The 27850-nt window shown below is 48.6% G+C and overlaps 1 protein-coding gene across 2 annotated transcripts; it reads left to right on the top strand.

Moving 5' to 3' along the window:
* Window positions 1–315: 315 nt before the first annotated feature.
* On the top strand, window positions 316–24365 carry LOC117867893 (solute carrier family 2, facilitated glucose transporter member 5-like). 2 transcript variants are annotated; one of them, XM_034753323.1, is made up of 12 exons: window positions 316–690; window positions 8220–8318; window positions 10268–10428; window positions 11256–11380; window positions 13875–14027; window positions 14120–14245; window positions 16056–16243; window positions 16654–16764; window positions 18395–18496; window positions 19013–19088; window positions 21276–21403; window positions 22603–24365. In XM_034753323.1, the coding sequence occupies exons 2-12, from the start codon at window positions 8223–8225 to the stop codon at window positions 22837–22839; spliced, it is 1503 nt and encodes a 500-aa protein (XP_034609214.1). In that variant the 5' UTR covers window positions 316–690; window positions 8220–8222; the 3' UTR covers window positions 22840–24365. The 2 variants fall into 2 exon arrangements, with proteins under 2 accessions (XP_034609214.1, XP_034609213.1); XM_034753322.1 differs by lacking the exon at window positions 316–690 and adding an exon at window positions 6778–6834.
* The last annotated feature ends 3485 nt before the right edge of the window (window positions 24366–27850 follow it).

Raw genomic sequence — 27850 nt, 5'->3', positions numbered from 1 at the left:
AGGGGAAACACCTGAATTTTAGCGTCTTTGTCTATCTGTGGTGTTCTTTACCGATCAATCCAGGATTTTATAACCGCTCCATCATTGCGTAATCTGAGCGCTCCAACCCCCTGGGTTTCAGAATCCAGTTTTCAAGCACTGCTGCATTGTGTGGTCTCTCTCTCTCTCACCAATAATCTCTTCATTAGTCACTAACAGTGATTTATGGTTCAGTGCTAGTTCCCGCTCTCTCCTCCCCTTTTTCTGTTGCACACACAGATTTTCTCCAGCCAAGTCCTTTGGGGCTGAAACTTCTCGTCCTAGAGCCCATTGCTGACGCTGAAAACTTCAAACTTGGGAGCTTTAAATATTTTGCCCCTTTCGCCATGAAATTCAACTTCTCTTCAGCTCCTGGTTTTGTGAGGCCAGACAGCAGGATTAAATGCAGATAGTTCCCAAACACACACACAAGAACTTCTCCCCATCACGGGTGCAGGAATGTTGTGGGCAGCCAAACTGTAGCTAGTGTCTCCAGACAAGTTCTCCTCTTTGGATTTGGGTGCAGGGGTGAAGCACAGACACAGCGAGCTGGAAAATCCTTTGATGTGTGTTGGTTGAAATGAAACCATGACTGTGAAATAAGAACTCTTCTGCCAAGCTGGTGCTATAAGCAAGATGTAAAGGAAATGAAACACCAAGGGAATATTTAAGGTACAAATACATTGTTGGTTGGTTTTGTTTTATTATTTGCATTCTGGTGGCACCTCGCAGCAAGGTCACCTCGTTGTGCGAGGTGCTACACCGAGACAGAGAAGTGACTAGCTCAATGTCACCCCAAAGGTCAGTGCCTGAACCAGGAACAGAATCTGGGTGTCCTGGGTCCTGTCCACTGATGCTGTAGGTCTGCACCCGTCCTGTAGCGGACTGTGTGCGTACGTGCTTGGGTAGGTGCCCTGTACACACTGGCTTCCTGGAGAATTATTAGCTACACCAAATTAGACTTTAGCCCTTTGTTCTGGGCTCCATTTATTGTCCAAATGACCACGAGCTCACAAAAGAAAAACAAACTTCGAGCTGGGGCTTTCCACCTGGAATCTTCCTTGGGGACTTTTGCAGGAGCCAGTCCCTTCCTGCAGCTTCTCCCTGCAGTCCACCCTCAACTGAGTCACTTGCTGGTTGTTATAATCACTTACTCCCTTTTCTGCTGGGTCTGATCATTGACCAGGGCTGGTTGACCCCAGGCCACTGGTCCTTAAAGGGTCAATCCCGCCTGTTACATGCCCCCACTCACCGCTCAAGTGTGTGTCATAAAATCTGTACTGCTATGAGTTAAAGGAGCTTCTCCAAGTGGGCAGGGGCCTGCTTTAGAAGCAGGATGCCGAGGTTTCTATCCTGTGAAGTTCTGAATGATGTGGCATGCAGCAGATTGATTCCTGGGAAGTCCTAGGTCGTCACATATTTGTTGCCGTCTGATAGGGCACCCAGCTACTATAACAAAAGGCCCAGAATACTCTATGCTCTTCTGAGACTAAAACGTGTGTTTATCTTGGGAGAATGGGGATGTTCTAAAACAAAACAAAATAGGGGCAAACAACTTAACTTGCTTTAAGATGGAGCTCGATAAACTTATGAGTGAGTTCGTATGATGGGATTGCCTGTGGTGGTGGGGAACTATGCTGGGTAGCCCTGGAGGGTCCCTTCTGTCTTATGCTCCTGAGATCTCATGCTTCAGGGCTTCAGATAGTCACCTGTAGGGGGTCAGGAAGGGATTCTCCCCCACCCCCCGCCTCCAATGTATTCTGGGTTTTTTGTTTGTCTCCTTCCCCTGCAGCATGGGGCATTGGCTACTTACTGGAATCATCTGGGCATATCTCCCTTGATCAATACCCTGGCATGACAGGGCCTCAGGTGTGGGTCCACCTTGCTCCCTCCTGTTCCCTGCCTGTGATACACATAGTTGAGCTTTCTGAGGGTGGTAATAGTTTGGTCTAATTCTGGTTGTTGGGCCTGGTGTGGAGGTGGCTGGGTGCTGGCTGGTGGGCTGTGATCTGGTGGTCCCTCCTGGTCTTGATTCTGACGAGAAGGTTGGGTGGCTGGCTGGACAAGCAACAGCTGCTGGTTTGGGCTGCAGTGTAAAGCAGCCCTCCCTGTATCGATCTGTTTACGGTTCCTCTACTGCTGCCAGCTGCGTGTTGCTAATTGACCTTGATGAGATAGGCAGATTTACAAAGAACTAGTCGTCTGCCAATTGCAAATACTTGCCCTCCCCACTCACAGGGCATTTATTGCACCCTCTCACCTCAGGCTGGTTTGCTTACGGGATAGGGCAGCGTTTTCCTCACGTAGGCGGGATGACTTCTCTGTTCCTTCCCTGTCTCATCCTGTTCCCCATCGACCGTCTGGTTGTGGTTGCTTGGCCAGAGCTCCCTCCAGCACCTCTCAGCCTAGGGGCACATGGGACTAGGAATCCAATTTAGGACTACCCCTGGGCAGGCCAGTGCATATCACCTCGGTCTTGGGCAGTGTTCATGTGCTCTGCACATTTTAATCCAGCAACCAAAGGAGGTAATTAACTGAGAGTTCTATTGCACCTGGGTTAACTCGAACTCCCAACTGCCCTTGCTGTGTTCTGATTGGTTAGAAGAGCCAATAAATGTTAAGACAATTATTGTTGCAACTAATGTTCTATCTTGCACCTGTGTTCAGTTAAGACTGGTGATGATAGATATGCAGAAGAGCTGGGAACTACTAGAAAGAAGCAGTTTCTGCAAGATGAGGAAGCTGCTGTTCAAGCTCTAAGCTATTTGGTAGCTTCTTTCTTCAAAGAGCTAAGCATTTTGTTAAAGAATTTAAATTGGTGTTGTGGTTTTTCATTATGAAACAAGCAGCATTTTAAGCCATTGGGGGACAGTTGGTTGTGGGTTGTGTGTGTGTATTTGTTTTTACCAGCACTGGAGACCTATTTTTGTTTACATTTTTAAATCCTAAGAATGTTTCTGAGATGAGTTAACATTTTTGGCTTTTGCCAAAGGAAATTACTTTCTGCTTTAACTGTGTGCCATAGGCTCTGTACTGCTAAGGAGATTCTCCTTCAGCTCAAATGGTATGGTTCTATGTTTTTTTTGGAGTAGGAGAATCTTAGATCAATCACAACTGCTGATGTGAAATTCTGCCTAGTGTACAGTATACACGATGCCTCTAAAGTACTTTCTTGGCAATGAATTTGTTACAACATAGCTTTTTTTAACAGCAAAATTCTACTAAACTTAAATCCATGGAACTGCTCAGATATAACGAGGTAAAATCTGAGCTTGTAATGTTCCTTTGTCTGTCCTTAGACAAGGATCTGTTACTGAATCATTCTTCCACAGTAGGATTTGCCAATCTTTTTTCACAGAGTGGACCACATCTTAATAGAGAAGTTATCTCATGAGCCCCTCTCATCCCCCTCAAATCACATAGGAGACTTCCCCCTCCCCCTGGCAATCCTATAACTAGAGCCCGGAGAATCTGTGGATATCCACTATACGTCCACAGACCATGTTTGTGGATCGCGGATCGGATGCAGATACACATTTTGTATCCACTCAGGGCTCTATGTATAACATCACTGTGGCAACTACAGCAGTCGCTTCCGTGGGGAAAGTGACAGCAGGAAAGCTGGAAACAGCCAAGACGAGATCGTGGGACCAGCTGGCTCTCTGTGGGCCCCCAGCAATTCACAAACTTCTGCTCTCAGATTAATTCTCCTTCACCGTGAGATTCTTCTCAGCCAATAAAAGCATGAGGTTAGACCTCGTTAATTTCTCTCCTTCTGGCAAGAATGGCAAACTGGCCACTTAAATAGCTGCTCTCTCTAGTTTGTTGCATCTTTGGCCCAGTGTGTACTTCGATGTGTTGCCTTTCGTTTCCCAACACTTGCACGTGTTGTGTACAGATATCAGTAAAGAATCATGCAGTGCTGAATATTTCTTGATGCCAGAGTGTGGGTGCAGGGATTTCATTCCTGCATTGAGAGGCGACACTGCCTTGCATACATTCTTGCTTACTTTTAAGTTCTAAAGGAAAGGGGTTTGTGCCCATACAGAAGAGGTGTAGCTCTTGGGGGGTCCCTGCATAGCTAAGCTTAATTAGAGAAATCAGACCTTGGGCATCCATGCATAACCAAACCCCTACCACACAGGGTCATCGGCAGGATTTTTAAACCCAGGATTGTTCAGCACCACAGCACTGTCCTCCACTATGTGTGCTAAAGCAGTAATTTAGCTCCCTCATTCTATTAGTTGCTAGCAGTAGTAGTCAGTTATCCTCCAGTGAATCAGCGACTCTAGTGGCACACTACATGTTCTTTGCCAGTGTGTTTGCATATGCAATTTAATTTTGGGCACTGATCACTTTTTTTGCTGTTGGAAGGAATCCTTCCTGGAAAGCCAGCTGTGCTCAATAGGTTTTAGCTTGCATAGAATGAAGCTGTTTAGGAATGAGTATAGTTATGAATCACTAATGCCCTTCCCCAAGATTTCTGGACTTATCTGTTTCCCTGAATAATTTTTGCTTTAAGGTTTTTCGTTTTCCTTCTTATCCCTCCACCGGTCTTGTTTCTACGTAGGTTGCTTTGCCCTAATTACAGCCAGAAGCTGGTATTGTCTGCTTATCACCTTTTACATTGTTGCACAACATTGTGCAGTTGTTTTTAGCACCTCTCACATGAGCATAACTTGTGTTTCTGATTCGGACTAGCTTGAAAGGGACTTTGAATAAACAGTAACTACTGGGTGTTGAAAACAAACAACTCCGAAAACAAATCCTGAAGAAGGAAGGAAGGAAGGAAGAAGAAAAATGATGGGAGCTGCTGTTGATCCGTTGTTACTTTGGTTTGAATGGCCAACCGGTTCCTTTTATGACCTGCAGAACAGTGCTGGGGAGGAATGATCAACGGATGCCAAAAATATAAACCAGGGTGGAAAATGCTGAGTCTAGATTCTGTGCCTGGTCTTGTGTTAAGTCCCTTAAATGAGGGAAGAAAAAGCAGACACACCATGGACCCATGTGGGACCCACATGCAACTCACGAGGGTCCAAGAGGACAAGGTATTTTACTGAGCAATAAAAATAAGTGTGGCCTTTAAGAGTAGAGCGTGTTGGTTGTTTCATCTAGCCTGGCGATTGGGACTGTCTGTGAACTTCGTTTCCTAGTTAATCGGGGCCATGCAGCCTTGGTTAACTAATAACAAGGCTCTGTGCAAAATAAGCTCTCGGAGTTGGAATGGAGAAGAGAGTTGTACCCTCTGCCAACCATCCCCCCTCAGCCCCCGCATGCACCTTGCATGTGGTGGTAAAAGACTTGGGGACTGAAGGGGTTAATATGCTTGGGGGCAAAAGCAGCAGATCAAACAGCAATGCCCCCAGCAGCTGGCCGCAAACGGCTCCTCCGCGCTGCGCACGGTGCTGCAATCCAGTGTAAAGAACAGGGAGGCAACCTGCAGCCATGAGACGGTGCTGACCCAGTTTGGTCCCATGCCCACAGGCAGGACTAAAACCCGGCTGTCATCATTACGGTTTGCTCCTGTCCCCACTGAAGCCAATGGCAAGGCTCCCGCTGGCCACAGGGTCAGACCCTTCGAGCGCAGGGCTCGGACCGATACATTTTGTAGTTTAAATGGGCCTGGAGCGAGACAAGTGCTCTCTAGGCCCTAGGCCTATCTTTGTCTGCTGAGTCTCTGTAACCCTTGTTCATGCTAGTCTCAGAGCCTTGCCAACAACTGTGTTAATACACAACGGCGTCTATCGTCCTTTCCTTGTGCAGCACGGACAAGGGTTTTCTCTTGTCTGGGGTGTGAGACGGAACTGTAACTAACTGGCAATGTTCAGGACTCGTGGTGCGCACGACCTGCGATTCAGAGGCGCTGAGCACCCTCAACATCCATTGTTGTTAGTGGGAGCTCGTAGTGCTCTGCTCCTTTAACTGCCTGGCTAGGCACTGCGTGAGGTTTTCCTGAATGCTACAAAAGCGTAGTTCAACAAATCCTAACCCCCCTCCTCCCCCCCCGCCCCAAGCCCTGCAGCATCCTCCAGCAGTGGCTCCAGACCCTGCGGTAGCACCGTTGCATGACGTAGTGGCTGGATCACTGGCAGATAATACAGGTTCAATAGGGGCTGTGGGATCGTAACCTGATTTTACACATGGAGAAAATGGGGCCCAGTGAGGTGAAATGAACGTGTCCCATACTGCCGCAGAGGCTTTGAACTGCGGGAGTTCCTGGCTCCCAGATCTGTGCTCAGGCTCCTAGACCGTACTGCCTCTCCCTAAAGCACCACCTCCAGCCCTCGAGAAAATAGCTCTGTCCGCGCAGGCTGAGCCAGAGGGCTGGAGCCTGCTGCTACGTGCGCAGAAGTGACCCTGCTCTCCCCGTGGCAGAGCCAGCCTGTCGCAGTGGAGTTTCCAGCTGCTTTCACCACCGCTATTGCAGCAAGGAGCTTTTTCAAACATCCATAGTGGGAGTGTGGCAGCAATCCAGTTTGAACATGGGTTTGGCACAAGGCATTCTGACCCTCCCGGGGACGGGGCCTTGAACAGAGGAAGTGAAAGCGGAGCCATATGGAAGACATGCGAGAGCCATGCAGCCCCCGGGAAGGTCCAGAGGACAGACTGATTGTACTGGGCAATAAAGCGTATTATTAGGTGTTCCCTGTTACACCCACAGAGCAACCAGCGTGCATTATCATTCCTCTTGGGGCGTCCCCTGCCCCACTTTGCCTATAAAAGCCTGAAATCAACGTTTTTGCCTCACACGCCAAAATGAAGCTGACAAAGGAGAAGCAGGAGAGCTCTGACGCCTGCAGCGGCAGGAAGGGGGTGAGTTCGCCTGCCTCTTTCTGGCTGACATGGTGAAGGCTGCAGAAAAGTTTCCTTGGGGAAAACAGGGGCGGGGGGCTGGTTAGCAGTGCCAAAACTGATGCTCATGGGCTTTTATGGATCTATTTATGTCTGAGGCTGTGCTGTCTAGTGGTTAGGACACTGGAGTTGGGAGACCTCAGATCTATTCCAGGTTCTGCAACTAACCTGCTGTGTGAGCCCTGGGCAAGTCATTTTTGCCTCTCTTTGCCTCCTCCCTTTTGTCTGTTTAGACAGTAAGCTTTTGGGGCAGGGACTCTCTCACGGTGCATTTGTACAGCACCAAGCAGAGTGGAGCCCTGATCTCATTTGGAGCCTCTAGACACTGTTATAATACTGGGGATGGGGCTGGCTCTAGTAGAGAAGACTGAGAATGGAACTGGGAGCCAGGAACTCCTAATCCCACGTCTGAAACTGACTCACTGCGTAACCTGGGGCTGTCACATAACCTCTCGGCGTCTCTGTTTTGCATGCACGCTGCTGAGACATCTGAAGAAGTTGAGTGTGACCAGTGGGGAAACTACTGGCTACTCCGGAGAAATCCTCCTGTTAAAGAGACTGAACAAGTTCTCTGCACTAGAATAGATGGGCTGAGGAGGCTCTGAGCCATTAAGGCTAATGGTGGCTGGAGAAAACAACGTACGGCTGAATGGAAATATGATTTGATTGCCCACAATAGAGTGCATTAGAGAGCTCTAAAAGGCAGCACTGTTTGCTGCACAGCTGGCTGTAGCTTGAGAAGTCAGTAGCAACAAGGGATACTATAGACTGTTGTTAGTGGCTGGTGACTCCAAGGACTCTGTGCCCAGGAACAACGTTCATGTTCAGGCCCTGCACAAGACAATTATTTCTCCCCTGTGCAACCACAAAGCACAGTTCCCATAGGGCACGATCTGATGTCCGTGGAAAGGTTCCAAATGAGTTTAATAGCAGCTGGAATGGGCCCATAAGCAGCTTGATTCGGAAATGCTGATGGCAGAACAACCATGAGAAAGAAAATAGGGCAACTGCGAGGGGAAGAGATTTTTATTAATTCTGCAAAATTTAATGATATTTATTTTGGCTATTGGCATTTATTTGACTTCAACGACCAATTGATACTGTAGAGAAAGGGTGTTTGCACTGAAGTTTCAAATAAGGGAAAAATCAAGCAGAATAAAGTGAGTTGTAGTGTGTAAACAATCTATCAGATGTTCTTTTTACACTACGAAGAAACAGAAGGGCAGGAGCCCAATTTTTTCAGTGTCCTTTGCTTTAATGAATGCCCTGGGTTTTTTAATATATATGCACACACTGAGAGAAACACTCCAAATTTCCACCCATGTAACTGCTCTTCTTTCCTGCAGAAAATGACACTTCTGCTCGCAGGTGTAACGCTGGTGTCGGCCTTTGGATCGTCTTTCCAGTACGGTTACAATGTCTCCGTGATCAACTCTCCAGCTGTGGTAGGTGCAGGAAACAGCCGAGAAAGACAAACAAGTGGCAGACTAGTAACAGTGGCGTGTGTGCGCACATGCACAGAGTCTAGGCTTTCTAAACTCCGTCTGCCTTGGGATTACCATGGTGCCAAGGAATCCCCCAAGGGAGAAGAAATGTCCTAACTGTTTCCTCTCTGTGTCTTGTGTGTTCTTAGCATGCAGTGATCGTGGTGTGTAGGCATGAAATATAACTTCAGGATAGCACTGAAATTGGCTCTGTTCTTGCCAACGTAGGCTTTGCTTGCTAACACTTGATTTCCTGCCCCTCTTCCTTTCTGAATGTATTTCTCTTGATGCCCTTTCTTTTCTGAACCTCATAACCCACTGTATGAATTCTAACCCCACAAGCCATCTGGCTAGTGTGGAATTCTCTCTGTGCACGTACACTGGACAGCTGTGGTGACGGAGATAAAGTAATGAAGCACAGTCCTGAAATCCTTAATCAGGGAAAGCTAAGAGTGCTGGACCACTGCTAAGATCCAATTTTGGACTTCCGGCATCCAGCCTTTGGCATTTCTCTATAAAACTAGTTGTCCCATAACACTGTATTGTGGCTATCCTGGTCTTCACGAACAAGTAGACTTTGTTCCCAAGGACTGAAATTTGGATCCATCTGTGACCCCAACTTCCTTTTTCCTCCAAATCTGCCAGTCACCATCCTCCAGTGTATTGCCAAAATTCATCTTCAGGTGGACCCTCCCTCTGCTCCTCTATGTGCTAACATACCCACTTCCTGGCTTGACTATTGCACTTCCTCCTTTTATGATCGTCCTAAAATCCTGCTTCCTAAAGCCAAGTTCAGCCTCACTGAGGAATGGGACCTTTATCTCCCCCAGATCGTTTGCTGGTCTCCTATCTATGTATGCATGTCTTCCCTGTGATCCTGCCAGGATAGCACTTATCATGGGATGCCAGGGTTACATTTCCCTGTGCCCTGTCTCTTTATAAGTGTGTCTACACTGCAACTGGGAGGTGTAATTTCCAGCTCCCGCAGGCATACCCACACTAGCTCTGACTGAGGTAGCGCACTAAAAACAACTGCGTAACCACAGCAGCACAAACAGTGGGAGGGGCTAGCCCCCCAGGGACAATCCCATCTAAGACTCGAGGTACACACTTGGGCAGATGGCCCCTCCCACCACTCACGCCAAGCTAGTGCAGGTATATCCACTCAAACGGGACACCATTTCTTCCAGATCTGTTGTTGTATTCTATGCTTGGAGCTGGACACGTGACTCGAATAGATACACTGAGAGCTAGCATGCTAAAAATAGTAGTGTAGCGCGGGACACAGGAAGCAGTGGCACAAGTTAGCTGAACCCCCTGGGTACGTATTTTATACAGCCCGTCTCTGCCGCCGCTTGCCACTGCCCATGCTACCCTGGCTACACTTCTAATTTTAGGGTGCTGGCTCAATGAGAGCTTGCACAAGTACATCTACGCAAGCGGGGACTCACCACCCCCAGCTCCAAGACTGACATCGCTTAAGGGTTTGGAGCTCTGCTGAAGAGGTTAAGGGGAACCACAGCTGGGAAGCAGGGTGTGGTCCAACACAAACATTTTTCCATGTGCATTATGGGAGAACATGTGTTTTGGGCTTTGTGCACAGAAACCATAGGGCCTGATTTTCAAGAGCGTTGAGCACCCGTGATTGCAAATGAAGTCAAAGGGAGCATTGAAAATCAAGCAGGTAATTAAGGCAGCAGGACCTTTGAAATAGGCCAGAGTTCTACTGTAGGTTTCTTTAACCTTCTGTTATATTTTTCTTAAAACAAATCTTCCTCTTTCACCAAGAAATTATTCAGTGGAGCTTTACCCTGTTTGGTCCCCTGCTGCTTTTATAACCTGAATAACCATGTTTCAGTCACTTTTCCTCCCCACCAAGCCAATTAAGTCTGTTTTTGTATCTTTTCTAGTTCATGCAAGAGTTTTACAATCAAACCTACTTTGACAGGAATGGCATCCCGATGGAGAGCAGCTTCCAAAAACTGCTCTGGTCTCTCACGGTATCTATGTTCCCACTGGGAGGTTTCTTTGGGTCCCTTATGGTGGGCCCTCTGGTGAACAAATGTGGCAGGTGAGTGACAGAGGCACCATAAGAGGGTCGGTCTGTAGTCCATTCAGAAGCCATTTGCTGTGGTCTGAATAAAGGTCTTTTCACGAGTCCATCTGATTCAGTATCCTACCATAGCCACCCTCTCTATTATGGAGCCAGGCCAATGGTTGCCTCTTGGATCAGGGAGGAATCCACCCTCCCCCATCTGCAGAACAACTGATCTGGCTGCACTGTGGATGGAGTGGACGTGACCATACTGCTGGCACGATACTGAGCCAAATGTACCACTTGGTCCAATCTGCTATGCCAAGGCCTATAGTCTTTGCACTCTTAGCCCCTATCTTAATATTAATTTTTAAGCAGCTTAGTTTATCTAAGGCACTTGTGGTTAGATCCCACCGTAGCTTTTTATATGTCTGGCGATCCTTTGCCCACTGTTGTCTCCTCGGCTACCTGCTTTCCTGTGTTTAAATGCAGGAAAAATCCTCCAGAGGAGAGTGAGGATAGTTGAGAGGGAGGACAGGCTCGTGGTTGACGTACTGGACTGGGTTCGGTTCCCAGTTCTGCCACAGGCATTCTGAGTGACCCTGGGCAAGACACTTAACCTCTTTGTGCCTTAGTTCCCTAACTGCGAAGTGGGATAATATTTCCTTTGTCTGTCATGCCTATTTCCTTTGTCTGTCATATTTAAATTCTAAACTCTTCGGAGCTGCAGTTGCATCTGGCTACGTGTTTGTACAGCACCTAGCGCAGCTGAGCGCCGTCTCAGTTGGGGCCTTTAGGCAATACCACAGTACAAGTAATGATGATGATAAGTTAGAACTGTCATCCTCTCAATCTATCCGCAGAAAGGGCACTTTGCTGATAAATAACATCTTCTCCATTGTCCCTGCCATCCTCATGGGAACTTCCAAGGTGGCAAAGACCTTTGAGGTGATCATCCTCTCGCGAATCATCGTGGGAATATGCGCTGGTGAGTGAAAGGCAGTGTGCAGGGGTAGAACAAGGGGTAGGATTTTCTGGGCCAGATGGAGCGTGTGTCATAGCGGGTTGGTTTGCGAGGAGTATATTGTAGGAACAGTACCCGCTGCAGTGCAATGCAGTGTCTCCATGTCTGTCTCACTCTGTGTGCTGTGTGCAGAGTGGGTGTGGTTCCTGGTAAATGAAGGAGATAAGGCTGGAACTTGGGCTCCGTGGAAGTCTGTAAATTTAGTTTGTTTTCTTTAATAAATGTGTCCTGTTTAAGATATATGGAACCACAGTCTGTTATGACAGCTGTGGCCTTGCTGGTGGTGATTCACTTCTCAAATATTTTGGGCAAAATTTATATTACCTGGTTCTTAAAACCCCAAGCAGAACTCTTCCAAGCTAAGTCTGTAGAGGTGTGGCCAGATCCATAAATCCATTCCAGGAATTAGCAGTATCTACCACAGATAGAAAATTGGCACTGCTGTCTGATAGGTTCAGGGCCCTTGGAATCTATTATATCTACATGGACTACATGAGAACGGAATGGTTCAAGCTGTTTGGGTGGGGGATTCTGTTTGACCCAGTCTACCTATTGTACATTTTTTTTTTATTTTTAAAGAAAAGCAAAAGTGGCGGGGGAGGAGAAAGGCTGAGTCTCATATACTCACCTGACTCCAGAAGCAGGGGATTTCATCACAAGAGGCATCATAAAATGGCAACAATTGGCAACGCTGATAGGCCTTAGAGTGCTACATTCCCAAGTAACTGCCAGCGTTCTCTGTGTGCTCTCTTTGTCACAATATCTGCTCCAGTCAGCCTCTGACAAAATGCACCCCAAGCCACGAGGGCTCACTCCAAAAGTTTTCAGGGCAATTAGTTGATCAGGGGGTTTATAAAGGAGGGAAAGTCTCTCTCTCCCTCACAGACCATACGAACAGCCTCATTTGGGTATTTAGTACTGGTGACAATTTGCTCCTCTGGAAGTGGAAGAGGAAACTGCTCTGTTTCCACTAGACTTTGTTTTGAAAACTTAAAGCAGAAACTAGGTTTGTTCTAGGGTGACTAAATGTCCCGATTTTTATAGGGACAGTCCTGATTTTTGGGTCTTTTTCCTATATAGGCTCCTATTACCCCCAATCCCCTGTCCCAATTTTTCACATTTGCTGTCTGGTCACCCTAGTTGGTTCAGAGCAGGGGCAGCAGGCTGAATGGCTCAGGTCACGTTGAGAATCACTTGGCTGCCCCCTGCTGGCAGTTTTTGCCCTGCTGGGAGAAAAATTCTTCCTTCGAGAAACCTGCTGCATTCGAGCCCTGAGCCTTTTGTCAGCAATGGGGGACTTCGGCTGGCTCTGGCCAGCTCTAGCGCTTAGGCAGTGCTGTGCTATTGAGTTGCTGATGGGGCCCAAACCAAAACTGTCACCCCAAAACTTGGGTCCCACATTTTTCGGCTTGCCCCCATTCTGTCGTTTTGTTTTAAATGCTCCAAACTCCTCAGCTTAATTAAACCCTTCATTTTTCGCTGGATCTCCTCTAGCCAGCAGCTAGAACCCCATCCGAGAGACCTGGTTACAATAGGGTTAAAAGCTGTAGTGGAGACAAGACCTAACTGTGTCCCTGTAATGAGGTTGAAACCTTGGGCAGTTCAGAATCCTAACCTCATTATGGGCACATGATTAGTCCTATGATGCTAACCCATTCTGTAACCAGGTCCCCTGACTTGGCCCAAGCCCTAGTAGAGATGGGGCCTCGGGGCTTAGACAAACAGCTCGTTTCTGTGGCTGTGAATTGAGTGCCATGGGCAGGTGTTGGCTGGAGAGCGACAGCCTTGTTTATCCATGGAATGGATACAGTGTGGGAAGCAACAGCACAAGCGTCCTGCCTTGGAACACCAGCTGCCAGGGGCAAGAGGGAAATTTGATCTCCTTGATGGAATGGTCCCATTCGATCTTTGGCCTTTCTACTGAGGTTGACCAATAAAGATGCCAGCTCAGGTGATGGACTTTGTACCATGGACACCTTCAGACTAGGAATGGAGCTGATGCCACCTACTCTTTTATTCTAAGCTCAAATGGAGGGAGAAAAATGACATTGGTTCCCTTCACACAGGCCAGAGTGGCCATCGGAATCTCCTTCCTTAGAGGTTTTTAAGGTCAGGCTTGACAAAGCCTTGGCCTGGGATGATTTAGTTGGGAATTGGTCCTGCTTTGAGCAGGGGGTGGGACTAGATGACCTCCTGAGGTCCCTTCCAATCCTGATATTCTGTGATTCTATGGCAATAAGCTTTCAGCCACTGACAGCCTAGGCTAACTGTGAACCTGGGATGTAGCAGCAGAAAGCAAACTCCGGTCTCCAGTGCCGTCCAGCCCCTTGTGACCTACAGGAGGTCAGCTGTCATCATCTGGAAGAATACTTTGGTCAAGTCCCTGAACATCCAGGTGTTACAGCGAGCCCTCACATCCCAGAGCAGGACTAACCCCTCTCTCTCTCTTCTCACCTAGGCCTGTCCTCCAATGTCGTTCCCATGTACCTGGGAGAGATGTCCCCCAAAAACCTGAGAGGTGCAGTCGGGGTGGTGCCCCAGCTCTTCATCACCATTGGCATCCTTATAGCTCAGATCCTGGGTCTTTCTAACATCCTTGGAAATTTGGAAGGTAAAGCCCCGGTCTGAGGAAGAGATCTCTGACTGCTCCTCAGTGGATGAGCTCTCTCATTGGGCACCTTGTTATCTGTTTGTCTGTTGCAGGCTGGCCAGTGTTACTAGGGCTAACTGGGATCCCTGCAGTGGTGGAACTCCTCCTGTTGCCCTTCTTTCCTGAGAGTCCCAGGTACCTACTGATACAGAAGGGCAATGAAGAACAAGCCAGGCAAGGTACAGCCACGACTGCCTAGCACTGCTAGCAAGAGAACTAGGAGAAGGGCCAGGGGCATGGATTTGAAACTAGGTCTCCATCCATAAACAAACTAGGGAAAGGCAACCCAGGTGGAGCTCCTATAAGGTAGGTGCAGAACTGGTTGGAAAACCATTCCCAGAGAGTAGTTCTCAGTGGTTCAATCAAACTGGAAGGGCATAACGAGTGGGGTCCTGCAGGAATGGGTCCAGGGGTTCTGGTTAATATCTTCATCAATGATTTAGATAAGGACAGAGAGAAGCCGCTTTTATAGAGTTTGTGGATGATACCATGCTGGGAGGAGTTGCAAGTGCTTTGGATTAAAATTCACAATGATCTGGACAAACTGGAGAAATGTTCTGAAGTAAATAGGATGAAATTCAATAAGGACAAATGCAAAATACTCCACTTAGGAAGGAACAATCAATTGCACACATACAAAATGAGAAATGACTGCCTAGGAACGAGTATGGCGGAAAGGAGTCTGGGGGTCGTAATGGATCACAAGCTAAATATGGTCAACAGTGTAACACTGTTGCCAAAAACACAATCATCATTCTGGGATGTATTAGCAGGAGAGTTGTAAGCAAGACATGAGAAGTAATTCTTCCGCTCTACTCCGCGCTGATAAGGCCTCAGCTGGAGAATTGTGTCCAGTTCTGGGTGCCACATTTCAGGAAAGATGTGGACAAACTGGAAAAAGTCCAGAGAAGATCAACAAAAATGATTAAAGGTCTAGAAAACATGACCTATGAGGGAAGATTGAAAAAATTTGGTTTGTTTAGTCTGGAGAAGAGAAGACTGTGGGGAGACATGATAACAGTTGACAAGTACATAAAGGGTTGTTACAAGGAGGAAGGAGAAAAATTGTTCTCATAAACCTCTGAGGATAGGGTAAGAAGTAATGTGCTTAAATTGCAGGAAGGGAGGTTTAGGTTGGACGTTAGGAAAAACTTCCTGTCAAGGTAGTTAAGCACTGGAGTAAATTGCCCAGGGAGGTTGTGGGGTCTCCATCATTGGGGATTTTTACGAGCAGGTTAGACAAACACCTGTCAGGGATGGTCTAGATAGTACTTAGTCCTGCCCTGAATGCAGGGGACTGGACTAGAAGATCTCTCGAGGTCCCTTCCAGTCCTACACTTCTATGATTCTGTGATTTATGGGAATATGCTGTTGGGAAGCATCCTGAACCAAAAGTCAGGTTAGGATGCATTAAGCTCCTGGTGCTACCCTTTTATAGTACATCTCAGGCTTTCAAAGCACTTGGCAAACAGTAGTTCATTTATGCTTCCCTGTACAGCAAGTACATATAATCCCAGTTTTACGCGATAGGGCTGAAAGGGATACAGAGAGAGGATAACTGATTTGCTGAGAGTAAGAAAAATAGTCAGTGGCAGAGTCAGGAGTCCTGGCTCCCAGTTCCTTGCTCTCACCACTAGAACACAAACTCCTTGAACTCTGTTTGCAAGAAGATGGATTGGGGCTCTCAAAGCTCTCGTAAGAAACCCGAGCCTTGTAATCAAGCCCAGGATAAAAGTACTTTTTCGCGAGGGGAACTCTGGTCCCCCTTCTCATTGTTCCTTTGTTGGCTCATATGAAGGACCCATGGCCCTCCCTTCAGTCCTATGACTGTGGCTGGTTGCTTTGTTTCCCACCGTGCAGAAGTAGCCAAGACTGCCCTGCTGCTTCTGGGGTATCTCAATTCCCTCTCTGGTTTCCTGTAACTCCAGCCTCCTCCCACTAGCTGAGTTTACCTGGAAACCCAACTTCTCCTTCCCTCCTCCCATCCAGCTCTGAAGAGGCTGAGAGGCTGGGACGATGTGGATGACGAGATCGAAGAGATGCGTCGGGAAGACCAGTCAGAAAAGTTGGACGGTCGTCTGTCCGTGTTCAACCTCTGCACCTTCCAGGCCCTGCGGTGGCAGCTCATCTCCATCATTGTCATGATGATGGGCCAGCAGCTTTCTGGAGTTAACGCGGTAAGTGAGATGACACCCAGGAAGATCATCAGGTGGACTAGGAGAGGACCTGGGTTCTTAGGCAAGAGTGGCAGGGCAGCGCTGGCACAGACACTAGAACCCATTCCAGATGGACAAAAAACCCCAGTCTAGACCTTGGGAAATGAGACTGGTCCCATGCCACGAAGTTTGTATCAGGATCTGATTGTTTAGGAGGGTTCTGCCCAGGGGTCTCAGTTTTGGAGATTTATGGAGAAAGAAACCAGTCCCAACAGATGGATCCAGATGTGGATGTCTCCAAAGTTTGGGAGAGTTCAGATCTTGGATTTGTGTTTGGCTGCTTTTACAGCCTGGAGGTGCCTAACTCAGAGCCTCCCCTTCCCCCCATCTATGAATGGCCAAGTATAACCACAGGTATGGTTTGATTGCAGATCTTCTACTATACAGATGAAATCTTCAAGTCTGCAGGTGTGAATGAAACCGAAGTGCAGTATGTCACAGTGGGGATAGGTGCAGTCAATGTGTTCATGACTTGTGTAGCGGTAAGTTTTTCCCACTGCCCGACAGGTTCTAATCCCCCCACTGCCCACTTTTAATCCCCACTGCCCACCTCTCTGGTCCCTTTATACAATTACCATTAACACAACTACCCCTTCCCACATTTAGAGGAAAAGTCCCCCGGTGCTCAAGTCACACTAAACAGAGAGGCAAATTGTTTCCTTAAGCTCCTGCCATGTAATAGTGGGCATATGCTGGGTTACACCAACGCATACAATTACAACTTTCTTTGGGGAAATAGCAGGATCTACTTCGCTTCCTCACCAGGTCTTATGTTGCCACTCCCGCTAGTGCACTCTCTGTCCTTGCAACCACTGTGTTACTGTAACGGACGGGTATAATGGCATCTCTGCACTGGGAGATTGTGGATGTGGTCCCATGGGCTTGGAGGCAACAGGCCTGCCCATGTGTCTATGAATCACTGATTGCTAGTGACACCCCTGATGCTAGGGTGGAGAAAAATCTCTTCAACTCAGACAGGTGGTTGGGCTCTGGGAATGCACAGGCAGCCATAAGAAAAGAAAGGTGTCTTTTTTACCTGGTGCCTGGGATCAGGAGTTCTATTCCTAGTTCTGCAAGAGGCTCACTGTGTGACTTTGAGTGAATCACTTGACTGCTCTGTGCCTCAGTTTCCCTATCTGTGAAACACTGGTAATGATGCTTATCCACCCTTGTGAAGTGCTTTGACATCTATGGATGAAGAGTATAGTATAAATGCTGCAGTGCTGCTCACGGGAGAGACGAGGCGGGACTTGGCTGGAATCCTTCTTAGGATCATAGAATATCAGGGTTGGAAGAGACCTCAGGAGGTCATCTAGTCCAACCCCCTGCTCAAAGTAGGACTAATCCCCAGACAGATTTTTGCCCCAGATCCCTAAGTGGCCCCCTCAAGGATTGAACTCACAACCCTGGGTTTAGTAGGCCAATGCTCAAATCACTGAGCTATCCCTCCCCCATGCTTGGACCCAGAAGCATCTTGTGGTTCTCTCTGCCTCGGACTGACTAGCACAACTTGGCCTGTCCAGTGTCACTGCACAGGGTCTCCCTAAGTCCTGGCCTGGATTAGGCAGTCGGGGTAGGGACTGCTGACTGCCCTACAAGTGTGCTAAGCATCGGGGTGGGGGGGTTCCCCCAGCTTTCACGGTCTCTATTTTATTTCCAATCCACACTTTACTGGTAATACTGGAATTTCCCTAATGGAACAGCCCCATGGAATGTACAAAATATAAACTTCTCTATAAGTTTGTTTAGGATTGGGGTGTTTTTTTTTTGGATCCATCCTCTAGGATTTGCTGGACAATTATCCCCCTGCTGTTGACTTCCTACAGGCTTGTATAAAAAGCCCTAGAGAAAGGGGATCTTGTTCTCTATTAAATTCTAGAGGCTTATAAAGTAATTCCTGGAGAACCCTAGGACACTTGTATAGAACCCTGTTGGCTTCCTTGCCCTTAAATTCTAGAGGACTCTTCCATGCAGAACTGCAAAGCGCTAGGTTCCTCAGAACGCCCCACCCCTAACAGCTGACAGCCCTCCATGCACTTTCTCCTCTCAGGACTAGGTGTGCTGGGTTCCCTTGGTGCCCCCTTTCTCACCCTCTTGTGCTGTGTCCCTCAGGTTTTCATCATTGAGTCCCTGGGGAGGAGACTTCTGCTTCTTTCTGGCTTTGGGATCTGCTGTGTATCCTGTGCTGTGTTAACGATGGCCCTCAACCTCCAGGTATGTGCCCGGATGGCTTAGGTGATAGTGTCTGTCTGTCTGGACCCTCTAGGGGGATGTGGGCAGGGTCACTATTTCCAGAGCTGCAGGGAGAATACGCAAGGCCTCCCTGCACCACCCTATTTACGCAGCACAAACCGCAGTGGGAAGCAGCGACCCTGCTGGGAAAAAGCAGGACTTCCATTAATGACATGGTTGGGTTAGCAGTGAGCACGTTCAGAGCTGAATTTGATTGCTTCTCCCTCCCTCCCTCTAAGTTCTTCTGACCCTTGCCCATTGTGTGCATCTCTGGTAGTGCCCCTTGGGTCTGCTCATAGGAAGTGAGGTTCCAGCCGAGGCTGTAAGCTTAGCCCAGCTAATGACGCTGCCTAACCCATCCCCTTCACAATCTCCGCCAGACACGGAGCAGCACCTGGGGCGTACAGCTTCCCACAGTCTGCTTGCAAACGGCACCTTGACTTTGCTGATCACTTTAGAAGAGAACTGACTGTAATTCAGTGACTGAATTCCCCACAGGCCACTGTCTCCTGGATGCAGTACCTCAGCATAGCCTGCGTTATCGCCTATATCGTTGGACACGCTATCGGAGCTAGTAAGTGTGCACAGGATGGTAAAACAAAGACATAAACTTGAAACAGCAACTTGAGCTGATGCAGAGATGAGCTGGTGTGTTTCTGCTTGGCCGTGTGACTTAGCAGTAATGATACAGACCTGATAGTTATCAGCTAGGCTGCACGCATGGTCCAGGGGTCAGGGCTTTCTGCCCCAGACACGCAGGCCCCTTCTCATGCCAGCTAAAGGAGGATCTCCGGGGGCTGTCTGAGTGTATTGGTAAGAGAAGGACGTGATCTTCTATTTTCAAGAGGCTGTCTAAAGACACAGTCTTGCTGGTGTCCGAGACGTGCCCAATACATTTTGGAGCCAAACCCCCCCTTGGAGGGTGTGTCACACCGGTTTAATCTGAATGCTGCTTTCTTGCATTTATATGTTCCACATGGAGCAACAGGCAGCTGTCCCCTAAAAGCCAAATTCTGCCGTGGCTGTTCCATGAAGTGGGTGGGAGCAGCGTGTGCATGGTCATGGAGGCTTTGTCATGGATCTGCACCTCCTTACAGTTGCACTGCCCTGCTGCAGCAGAGGTGCTTTGCATTGGTTCGCTGGAGGAGCCCTGCCGAGCGATTCCCAACACTGCAGCTCCTGCAAGGGTTTCTCTGGCTGGTGGAAACTGCCAATTCCCCCAACCCTTTCCTCTTCTATGTGCATGGTCGGACTGGCTCAGGAATGCCAGCTGCAGAAAGGAAACTCTCCGTGCAGAGTGACAGGGTTTCCACAGCGGTGTGTTTGTGAGTGAACAGCGAGGTGTTTTCTTCCCTCTGTCTAACTTATCTCTGCCTTGGCGGTAAACATTTACTACCGGTAACTTCTCAGCCAGGGAATGACCGCCCAGCCCTTTCCCCATTTTCTTTTGATCCAGATGTAACTGGATACCTCAAAGGGGTATTCAGGGCTGCATGGGGGGGGGGTCTGAAACTGAGGCCACCCCTTCTCCCCTGAGACTTAGACTGCGGGTGGGTCAGGAGTTGGAGAACGAGCCTGATCCACCCCTTGCAGCAGCAGCTCCTGGGCCTGGCTTCCCGCTCCGGGCATTCCGGCCTCGCACACGAAGTTGTAGGGCCGCTCCAGTTTGGCCCAGCTGCCCCTCTGACGGGACAGGGAGATGGCCCGGCCAAGTTTGAGTGAGTGGGGTTGTGACCCGGTGGACGGGCTCAGCAGCTGGGCCAAACCTGAATGGAGCTACCTCACAAAGACACTCAAATTCCACAGGTTTGGGGGCCCTCTCAAACGGGGGCTGGGGCAAACTGCCCCTGTTGCCCCTCTCTGCCAACTATGGGTGGCAGTGGGGTTCTTATCTTAGATTGCCATTCAGGGAGCTTTGCCCTCCCTGCCCCCACCAGGAATTTCCCCAAGGGCCAGTTTCTTTAGCAGAGACAGCAGCAACTATTCTGGCAGCCGGCTGTCCTCAAAGAAGCCAATTTGCCCTATCCGAGATCTCCAGTGTGAGGGTGTGCCCACCCTGCAGTCCAAAGCGCGATTGCTGCTTGGGTTGACATGCTCGAGCAGTGTCAATGTGGCAGCCCGGCTGTGAATACAGGGACTTTCTCAAGGGAGAGGCAGGTTGTTGCTGGATACCTGTTTGAGAAACTAGATTGACACAGGCAGGTGGTGAGGTGTTGGAAGAAGTCAGGGAAGGGGGTGGGGGCTTAGGGAAGAAAAATAGGAGAGCAGGTTCTTTCTTGTTTTAAAATCCTTTTCATCTTCCTCCTTGTACCCACTGTGAGGACAAAGAACAGTTTGGTTTAAGAAGGCTGTCTGATCACTGGATAACATGGATCACAGGCTCCCAGAGCCCTGTCACACCTGCTGGATGGGCTCCGTAGATAGGCAGGGGGCTGTAATCCAGGGCCCAGTCTAGCAGTGGAAGAATTGCAAAATTCCACCCTAGGAAAGGTAAAGGCACGAGGCCTGACAGCTGAGGAGTATGCTCAGAGATGAGGGAGGGACAGAGGTGTAGCTAGCCTCGGAACCATGACAATGGCTAGCTACAGTCATTCCTTTCTGCTTTTTTCCATCTCTTCCTGTAGTTAGTTTATCCAGGTACTTGTAAACACGAGTGCCTTAGGAACCACCGCTTTCTATTGTACGTTCAGTGTCGCGCCTGCTAAGAATTTGGGCGAGGGAAATGCCTGTTAAAACATTCAATCTCTTCTTTCTCTTCAAGGTCCAATCCCCTTTGTGATGATAACTGAAATGTTCCTTCAGTCGTCTCGGCCTGCGGCCTTCATGGTGGGTGGATCTGTGCATTGGCTCAGCAACTTCACGGTGGGGCTCGTCTTCCTTTATATGGTGGTGAGTGCGGAGCGATCTCCAGAGTCTCATGGGGGTTTGTCACCTGAGGTTAGAAGCAGCTTCCCCCTCATGGGGGGGATAATCTTAAAGGGGAACACTAGCCCTTTGTTAGTCCCAGAATGCATGTGTGAAGGATTAACTATAAAGGGCCAGAAGCTCATTGGGTGTAAATCAGCATTGCTTTATTGACTTCAATGTCTGCTGAGGATCTGCCCCCCAGTATATCTTAGTTCCTCTTTTGGGCCCTTGCCTACTGCTGAATTCAGAGATGTTGAAAGTTTACAAAAATCTTCCAGAGGATTCCGTGGTGGGGAGTCGATGTTTCAGGGGGAATTAAAGATATTTATAGTTTTTCACCTCTAGGTCACTGGTTCAAATCCAGCCCAGGTCAGCAGTGACCCAAGCTATTGATATCTGACAACCGCTACCACCTCAGAACTGGGGGTATTTTCCACTCCCTTTCCATGGGTGTGAAATGTGGATAGATAAACTCTCAGCCCCCCTTCTTCCTCCAACTTGCTGGCAGTCTCAGGAGAAACGGGGGGAGATTTCTTGAGCATTTTAAGGTGCTCAGGTACCAAAGTGGTGAGTACGATGTAAATGCTTAGCTAGACAGGATTAACAGCCTGTTCTGATGCTTACTGGAGCCAACAGAAAGACTCCCCCTGACTTCAGTGGGCATTGGATTGGGCCCAGAATGGGCCATGGAGATGAAACTTCTCCCCGTGAGAAGTGATCCCTCTAACTCAGCATGGACGTGCATTGGCATGACTGTGTGGGCAGCTTGTACCGCGATGGTGCCTGACCCGCCCTGCCTTGTGTTGTCTTTCACACCTGTGCAAAGTGGATGTAAAACCACTACCGCCTTAGAACTGGGGGTGCTTGCCACTCGCTTTGCCAGGTGTGAATGAACAACCCAGGGTGCAAGATACAAGGATCAGGTCCACAGCCCAGGCTGTGCCGGTTCTGCGGCTAAACACAGGCCTTCAGTCCCCAGGGCTGTGAATCCAGCACCTCGGCTATCTTCACCTGGTTACATTAAATACGGGTCTATGCCGCTGCCTTTTTTACAGCTCCTGCAGAGTTTTGCATTCCCAAACCATGTGACAGGGCACATCCCTGTAGAGCCTCCATCTTATGATATCCTGCATCCCCTACATGTTCCCTGACTCCTTCCCCTCTGGTTTTTATTCCTCCAGGAAGGGCTTGGACCCTATTGCTTCCTCGTCTTCTGCGCCGTCTGCCTGGTCACCTTCATTTACATCTTCATCATTGTCCCCGAAACCAAGGGCAAAACCTTCATGGAGATCAATCAGAGCATGGCCAAGAGGAACAAGGTAGAAATCCAGATGGACAAAGAAAAGCTGAATGATTTCCAGACTGCCTCGGAGACACCGAAGAAGAAGGAAGAAGCACACTCAGACAGTGTGCTCTGATCCGGTCCAGCATCCCGATTCACACAGTGATGACCACGGTTTCTCTTCAGTGGGGGAACTGCTTCCTGGCTGGACCTTTGCTTTTTCATTCAAAACTTTTTCTGCATGTCTCCCACAGTGGGAGAGTGTCCAAAGAAGCCAGAGAGGGGAGTCACACTAGCTGCTCCTGCCAGCACTAGCATGAATGTTGGTGGTAATGTTTGGGTTTAGAAAATTAATCTTTCTCTGCATTCACAGGTTGAGCTAACTGGGGGCCCTACCTCTCAGCCAGCAAAAAATTGTCAAGTAATGCTTAAGGAGCATGTCCAAAATGCTCTGTAAACTAGTCCAAATTCTGGAGAGGCGGGTATCGCTGTCCCTGTCTTACAGATAGGGAAACTGAGGCAGTGAAATTTACAGAGTCGTTTGCAGAGCCAGGATTAGGTCCCACAAGCGTCTACCTTCCAGCCCTGCTCTGGCCAGTAGGCTGTGCTGTCCCCTGGTGGATGTAGGCTGCCAGTTCAATGGGAGCAGCATAACTCTGGTGTCATTCTGGTACGAAACAAAACCAAACAATACCAAGGGCCTGGCACAGTGAATGCTCTGGGGCTGGGTAGGGAGTGGGTCAGTGAGGGGCCCTGGCCCACCCTCAGGACCTGCTTTGTGTGGCTGCCTTAGGGCTCATCCGGCAGCAAGAGAGACCCCACCTGGGATGCAGTGTGGGGCATCCAGACCCGGCTGCGCAGAGCTGGGAGAGCTCTCGCCATAAGCCTAACACCCCGCCCCTGCGTCCCTGCTGCCTGGAGACTGGGACACACGGGGGTATCGCCCCGGTGCTCCCTCTGGCAGATTTGATACTCTGGGCCTAACACAACATCATGCAGTGATGTGGCCGGGAGCGGTGCCACCGTGATGCAGGGTCCGAGCTATGGTACCATGCGTGACTTCCCAGCAAAGGAGCAAACGCAGCTCCTCCTCCTCCCTCCCCCTGCTACTCTGGGTGTTTTGCACCCCTGGCTTCATGATTTCAGTGGGTGCCGTTGAATCCATGAACCCCCACTAAAGCTGTCCCTGGTGCTGCCTGTCCAGTTAACTATCCCTAATGCAGTTTCCGTCACACATAGCAGGGCTGGGACAAACCAGCTTGGAGATAACTAGGCCCCTCCCAGGTCCGTGCCAAGCAAGCAGGCTGTGAGCCCCTGTGAGCGCGCTCTGGCTTTCGTCATCACTGGAAGTATTGTCCCACTCCACCATTCAAGGCAATGTTGCCTAAAAAGCCACCCAATGAAAACTGAGCGATTGGCCCTCTGCTGTAATCCTCCTAACCAAACAGAGGAAGCTGGTGCCTCTGAGAGCCAGTGGGCAAAAGCTCCATCAGGCAGAAGTGTGAAGATCCTTGATGTGGCAATAGCTAGCGAAAGCGGGAGGTCCCCGGAATGAACTGGTGAGGAAGAGGGTAACATTAGCCCTTAATGCAGAAAGGACTCTTGCTAGGTTGTGCTGGACCGATTGGTTTGTAGCGGTAAATAAATCTGATTGGATGAAAACTTCTGCACGTGGCTGTTATGGCGCAGGCTGAGAGAGGTCTCTGCATCACAAATGGTTGCTCGTCGCAAACGTTCTCAGTCCATTGAGGGCCTTGTCAGGACGGCCGGCTCGCGCTTGTTGAGTAACCCTTCTAGGTGGCCTGTGGGAGCGGTGCTGAGGGCCAATTCTACCACGGGGGGCTGGAGCTGGGGATGAAGGATGCAATGAAATTCTGCCTGCAGCAGAGATGCCCAGGGTTGGCTGTCCTTAAGAGGGAGTTTTACAACCCCAAAGAGTGACACTTTCCAGGTGGTGTGGCAGGTCATTGCTTAAGACAGGGACTCTCATCTTTGGTCCCTGGCGACATCCGATAGTCCAGGTTTTTAATCCAACCAGCACTTAATAGTTTGTTTTTAAAATGTACACTGCTTAATATTGCATATGAAATGCTCAGATGTCCTAATTCATACTAAAGTCTAGGGCACATGGGAATTCTGTATGCAATGCAAACCAGTGGATTTTAACAAACACAACTATTTGGTACTTGGAACCAAGACCTGGATGGTTGGAGATCCCCGAGGACATGAATTTGTCCAGTGGGGTTTAAATTTTGAACTGTATTTGGCAGAACCTGCAAACTTTTGATCAAGTCGTGCTCATTTTTTGGGCAAAGTAATATTTTTTTGACCATCAAGTAGTGTGTCTCACACACACACACAAATCCCGCGTAGCCTCTTCTCTTCTTGCGGGCCTGTCATCTCCATGGTTACCGCAGTACACAAGCTTGGAAAACAGCTTTCCAATCTCCAAAGAGGCCCTGGCTGTATTGTTGTCTCTTGCAGCACCTGAGTAAAAATGTTTTAAATTTTTATATATTTACTCAAAATGAGTGAGATACGTGTGAGAGTGAGATAGTGTGCTAATGAGTGAGCCTCACATCCAGTGTCTGCTGTTGGTCACCCTGCTATTGGTCATGGAGCCGAATGATAAGTATTAAATCTGATAGGAAAACACAAGAAGACAAATTAGAAATTGAGCAGGGCTAAGTCTGCAGGCCCAGTCTGTTTGTTGCAAAGGGGTGTTTCAACAAGTGCTGCCTGGATGTTCAGAGGGGAAGCAGCCTTGATTTTCAGCCAGGCCTTAAGCTTGTAGCACCAACATATATTTCCAGGTGCAGTTAAAATAATTTGGATATGTAAGTAAATGATGGTGCCTGGAGTTCTAAGTACCATCTTTGCAGGTGCAGGCAGGTACCTCTAGGTGACCTTATTTGTACCCACAATTTGCTGACACAAAAATGGAAGCCCGAAAACCTGTCCTGAAGTGTCAGCCAAAGGACTGAGTGAAAATTGAATCTGAATCCATCTGCATGATGTAGACCTCAGAACCAGCTCAACTCTTCTTGGGGAAGGGGAAGAAATGACTGTACAGATTTCACACACCCCACCACAGAATGCCACTGTCTGACTTTGATTCTCTGACTGTCGATTCTGATCCCACACCAGTTTCACAGATTGACGTCACAGGAGTTATGCCTGAGTTATGCTGTCGTGAGAGCAGAATCAGGCCCATAAAGTGTAAGCTGTCAGAATCAACTGTTCCTGCAAAGCATTTCTAAGATCGAAAACCCCTAAAGCCCCAAGAAGTTGTAGAGAAGTAAGGAATTCTTCCAACAGAGATTGGAGCGGTCCTGGAATTAATCTTTCTATTGGCATTGGATGAGGTACAAATGCAGCTGCAGACAGAAGTGTTTGAAATCTGGTCCCCTCTTGGTGGCACTGTGCTGTCACTTTTACAAGGGGGAGAAATAACCTTTGCTTCTAACAAAATATACCAGACGCATGAGTGGTAAATGGTCCTCTAGTAACGTCAAGATGTTATGAAGGAATCAGAGGAGAATTATTCACTGTCACTTATTTAGCACATAGTGGCAGCAAAAGAATATATGAAACGCATGTAAATTTTCTTGTGACACGAAAACAAACCCTTAAAGACCATACCTGTCCAATACGTGGCCCCCCAGTGTGAGTTGATCTCATCATGTGTTTTCTGTTCTTTTACTGCTGTCAGAATGTTCTACTTCCACTTGGAAGAGAGGAGGAAAAATGTTCTTGTGATACATGGGGCCAGATTCTGCGCATGCACAAATACAGAGTAATGCTACTGGGGCCATTAAGGTGAGAGGAGAATCAAGCCCTGTAATATACCGGGTTTGTGTGTGACTTGTTCTCTCTGCGGTGGAGGAAAGAGTACAGGTGTGGATGCAACAATAGAATTTTGTTTTCTTTAATCTTGAATGTTTTTGTGTGTTGTTTTGTTGTGGCTGGTGAAAGGGGTCAGTTTGCATCTTTGAACCTGTCAGTTACCTAGAGAAGGAGGATCAGAGTTTTATCCTTGGCCTTGGAAATTCACAATGGCTATGGCGTAGCTCCAAAATTCTTAGGAGACAACAGACTTGTTGCAATAATCCACTGGAGAGGTCAGTCATGCAGATAGCATGTGCAGAAGGTGTCAGGCTGTTTGCATGCTCAGATTTTATTTTTCAGTTATTTCCCTTTGGAGGAAAAAACAAACTTTTGACCATGGAAAGAATGGGGGTTTGATAGCAATCAACAGCCGCGGGCTTTAGTCTGGCTTGGCCCATAGGTCAACCCAAGTCCAGGAGAGCCGATCCTGGAATGGGATGGAGTCTGGGGTGATGACTGCATAGGGCCAGTGGACCGAGATAATCCCATGCTCAGGGGGATGGAATGATCCCTGGGGTGCTGAAAGAGAACCCACGCAAGGATGGGGCTGTTCCCCTGTGAGGGGTGAGTTGATGCAATGCTGGCATGAGAAGTGGGGAGCCCATGCATAGAGAAGATGGTGATAAGCCACCACAGAGAAGGGGTGAGGAGGCAAATAATAGATGGAGAGATGGTAGTCCAGCCCCTATGAACGAACAAATGAATGGAAGAAGATAAGGCCATGCGTGAGGCTGCTGTATATGGGAGAGATATGTGCACGTGTTTCTTTTGTCTAAGGGGCAGCAGCTACGTCAATCAGGTTAAACTGCTGGCAAATGCTTGAGTCTGAGAGTCATTTGTGGTTATGGTGTTCTAGTTTTCCTTTCACCCTCTCACCACTACCCCAATGTGGGGGCTTAACCCCTGTCAGCTCCCTGCAAACAAAGCAAAGCTGTGTGGGTGACGTTTTGGGGATCACCCAGAACGGTAAGAGGTTTTGTCACCCGCTGCCCTGTAACTGCGGGGGCCTCGATTCTGGGGCTTTGATTCAAATCCTGGAGCCCAGTAAGCAGCCCACAAGCACAAGGTCTCACCCGGATTCCCCCCAGCCTCATTACTCCTCAGAGGGTGACGCTAACAGCCTTTCCGGTCCCAAGTCTCCCCAAAAACATCTTCCCGAGTTCATAATTACGAGACACTTGGGCTTTCCCCCTCTAGTTCGTCACCCCCCAAAGGTGTGAAAGCAGCCCCAAAGTGATCAGCTCACTGCGACACGCACA

Source organism: Trachemys scripta, chromosome 19, assembly GCF_013100865.1.
Source record: "Trachemys scripta elegans isolate TJP31775 chromosome 19, CAS_Tse_1.0, whole genome shotgun sequence".
Classification (NCBI taxonomy): domain Eukaryota; kingdom Metazoa; phylum Chordata; order Testudines; family Emydidae; genus Trachemys; species Trachemys scripta.
This window is presented reverse-complemented; position numbering and strand designations above follow the sequence as displayed.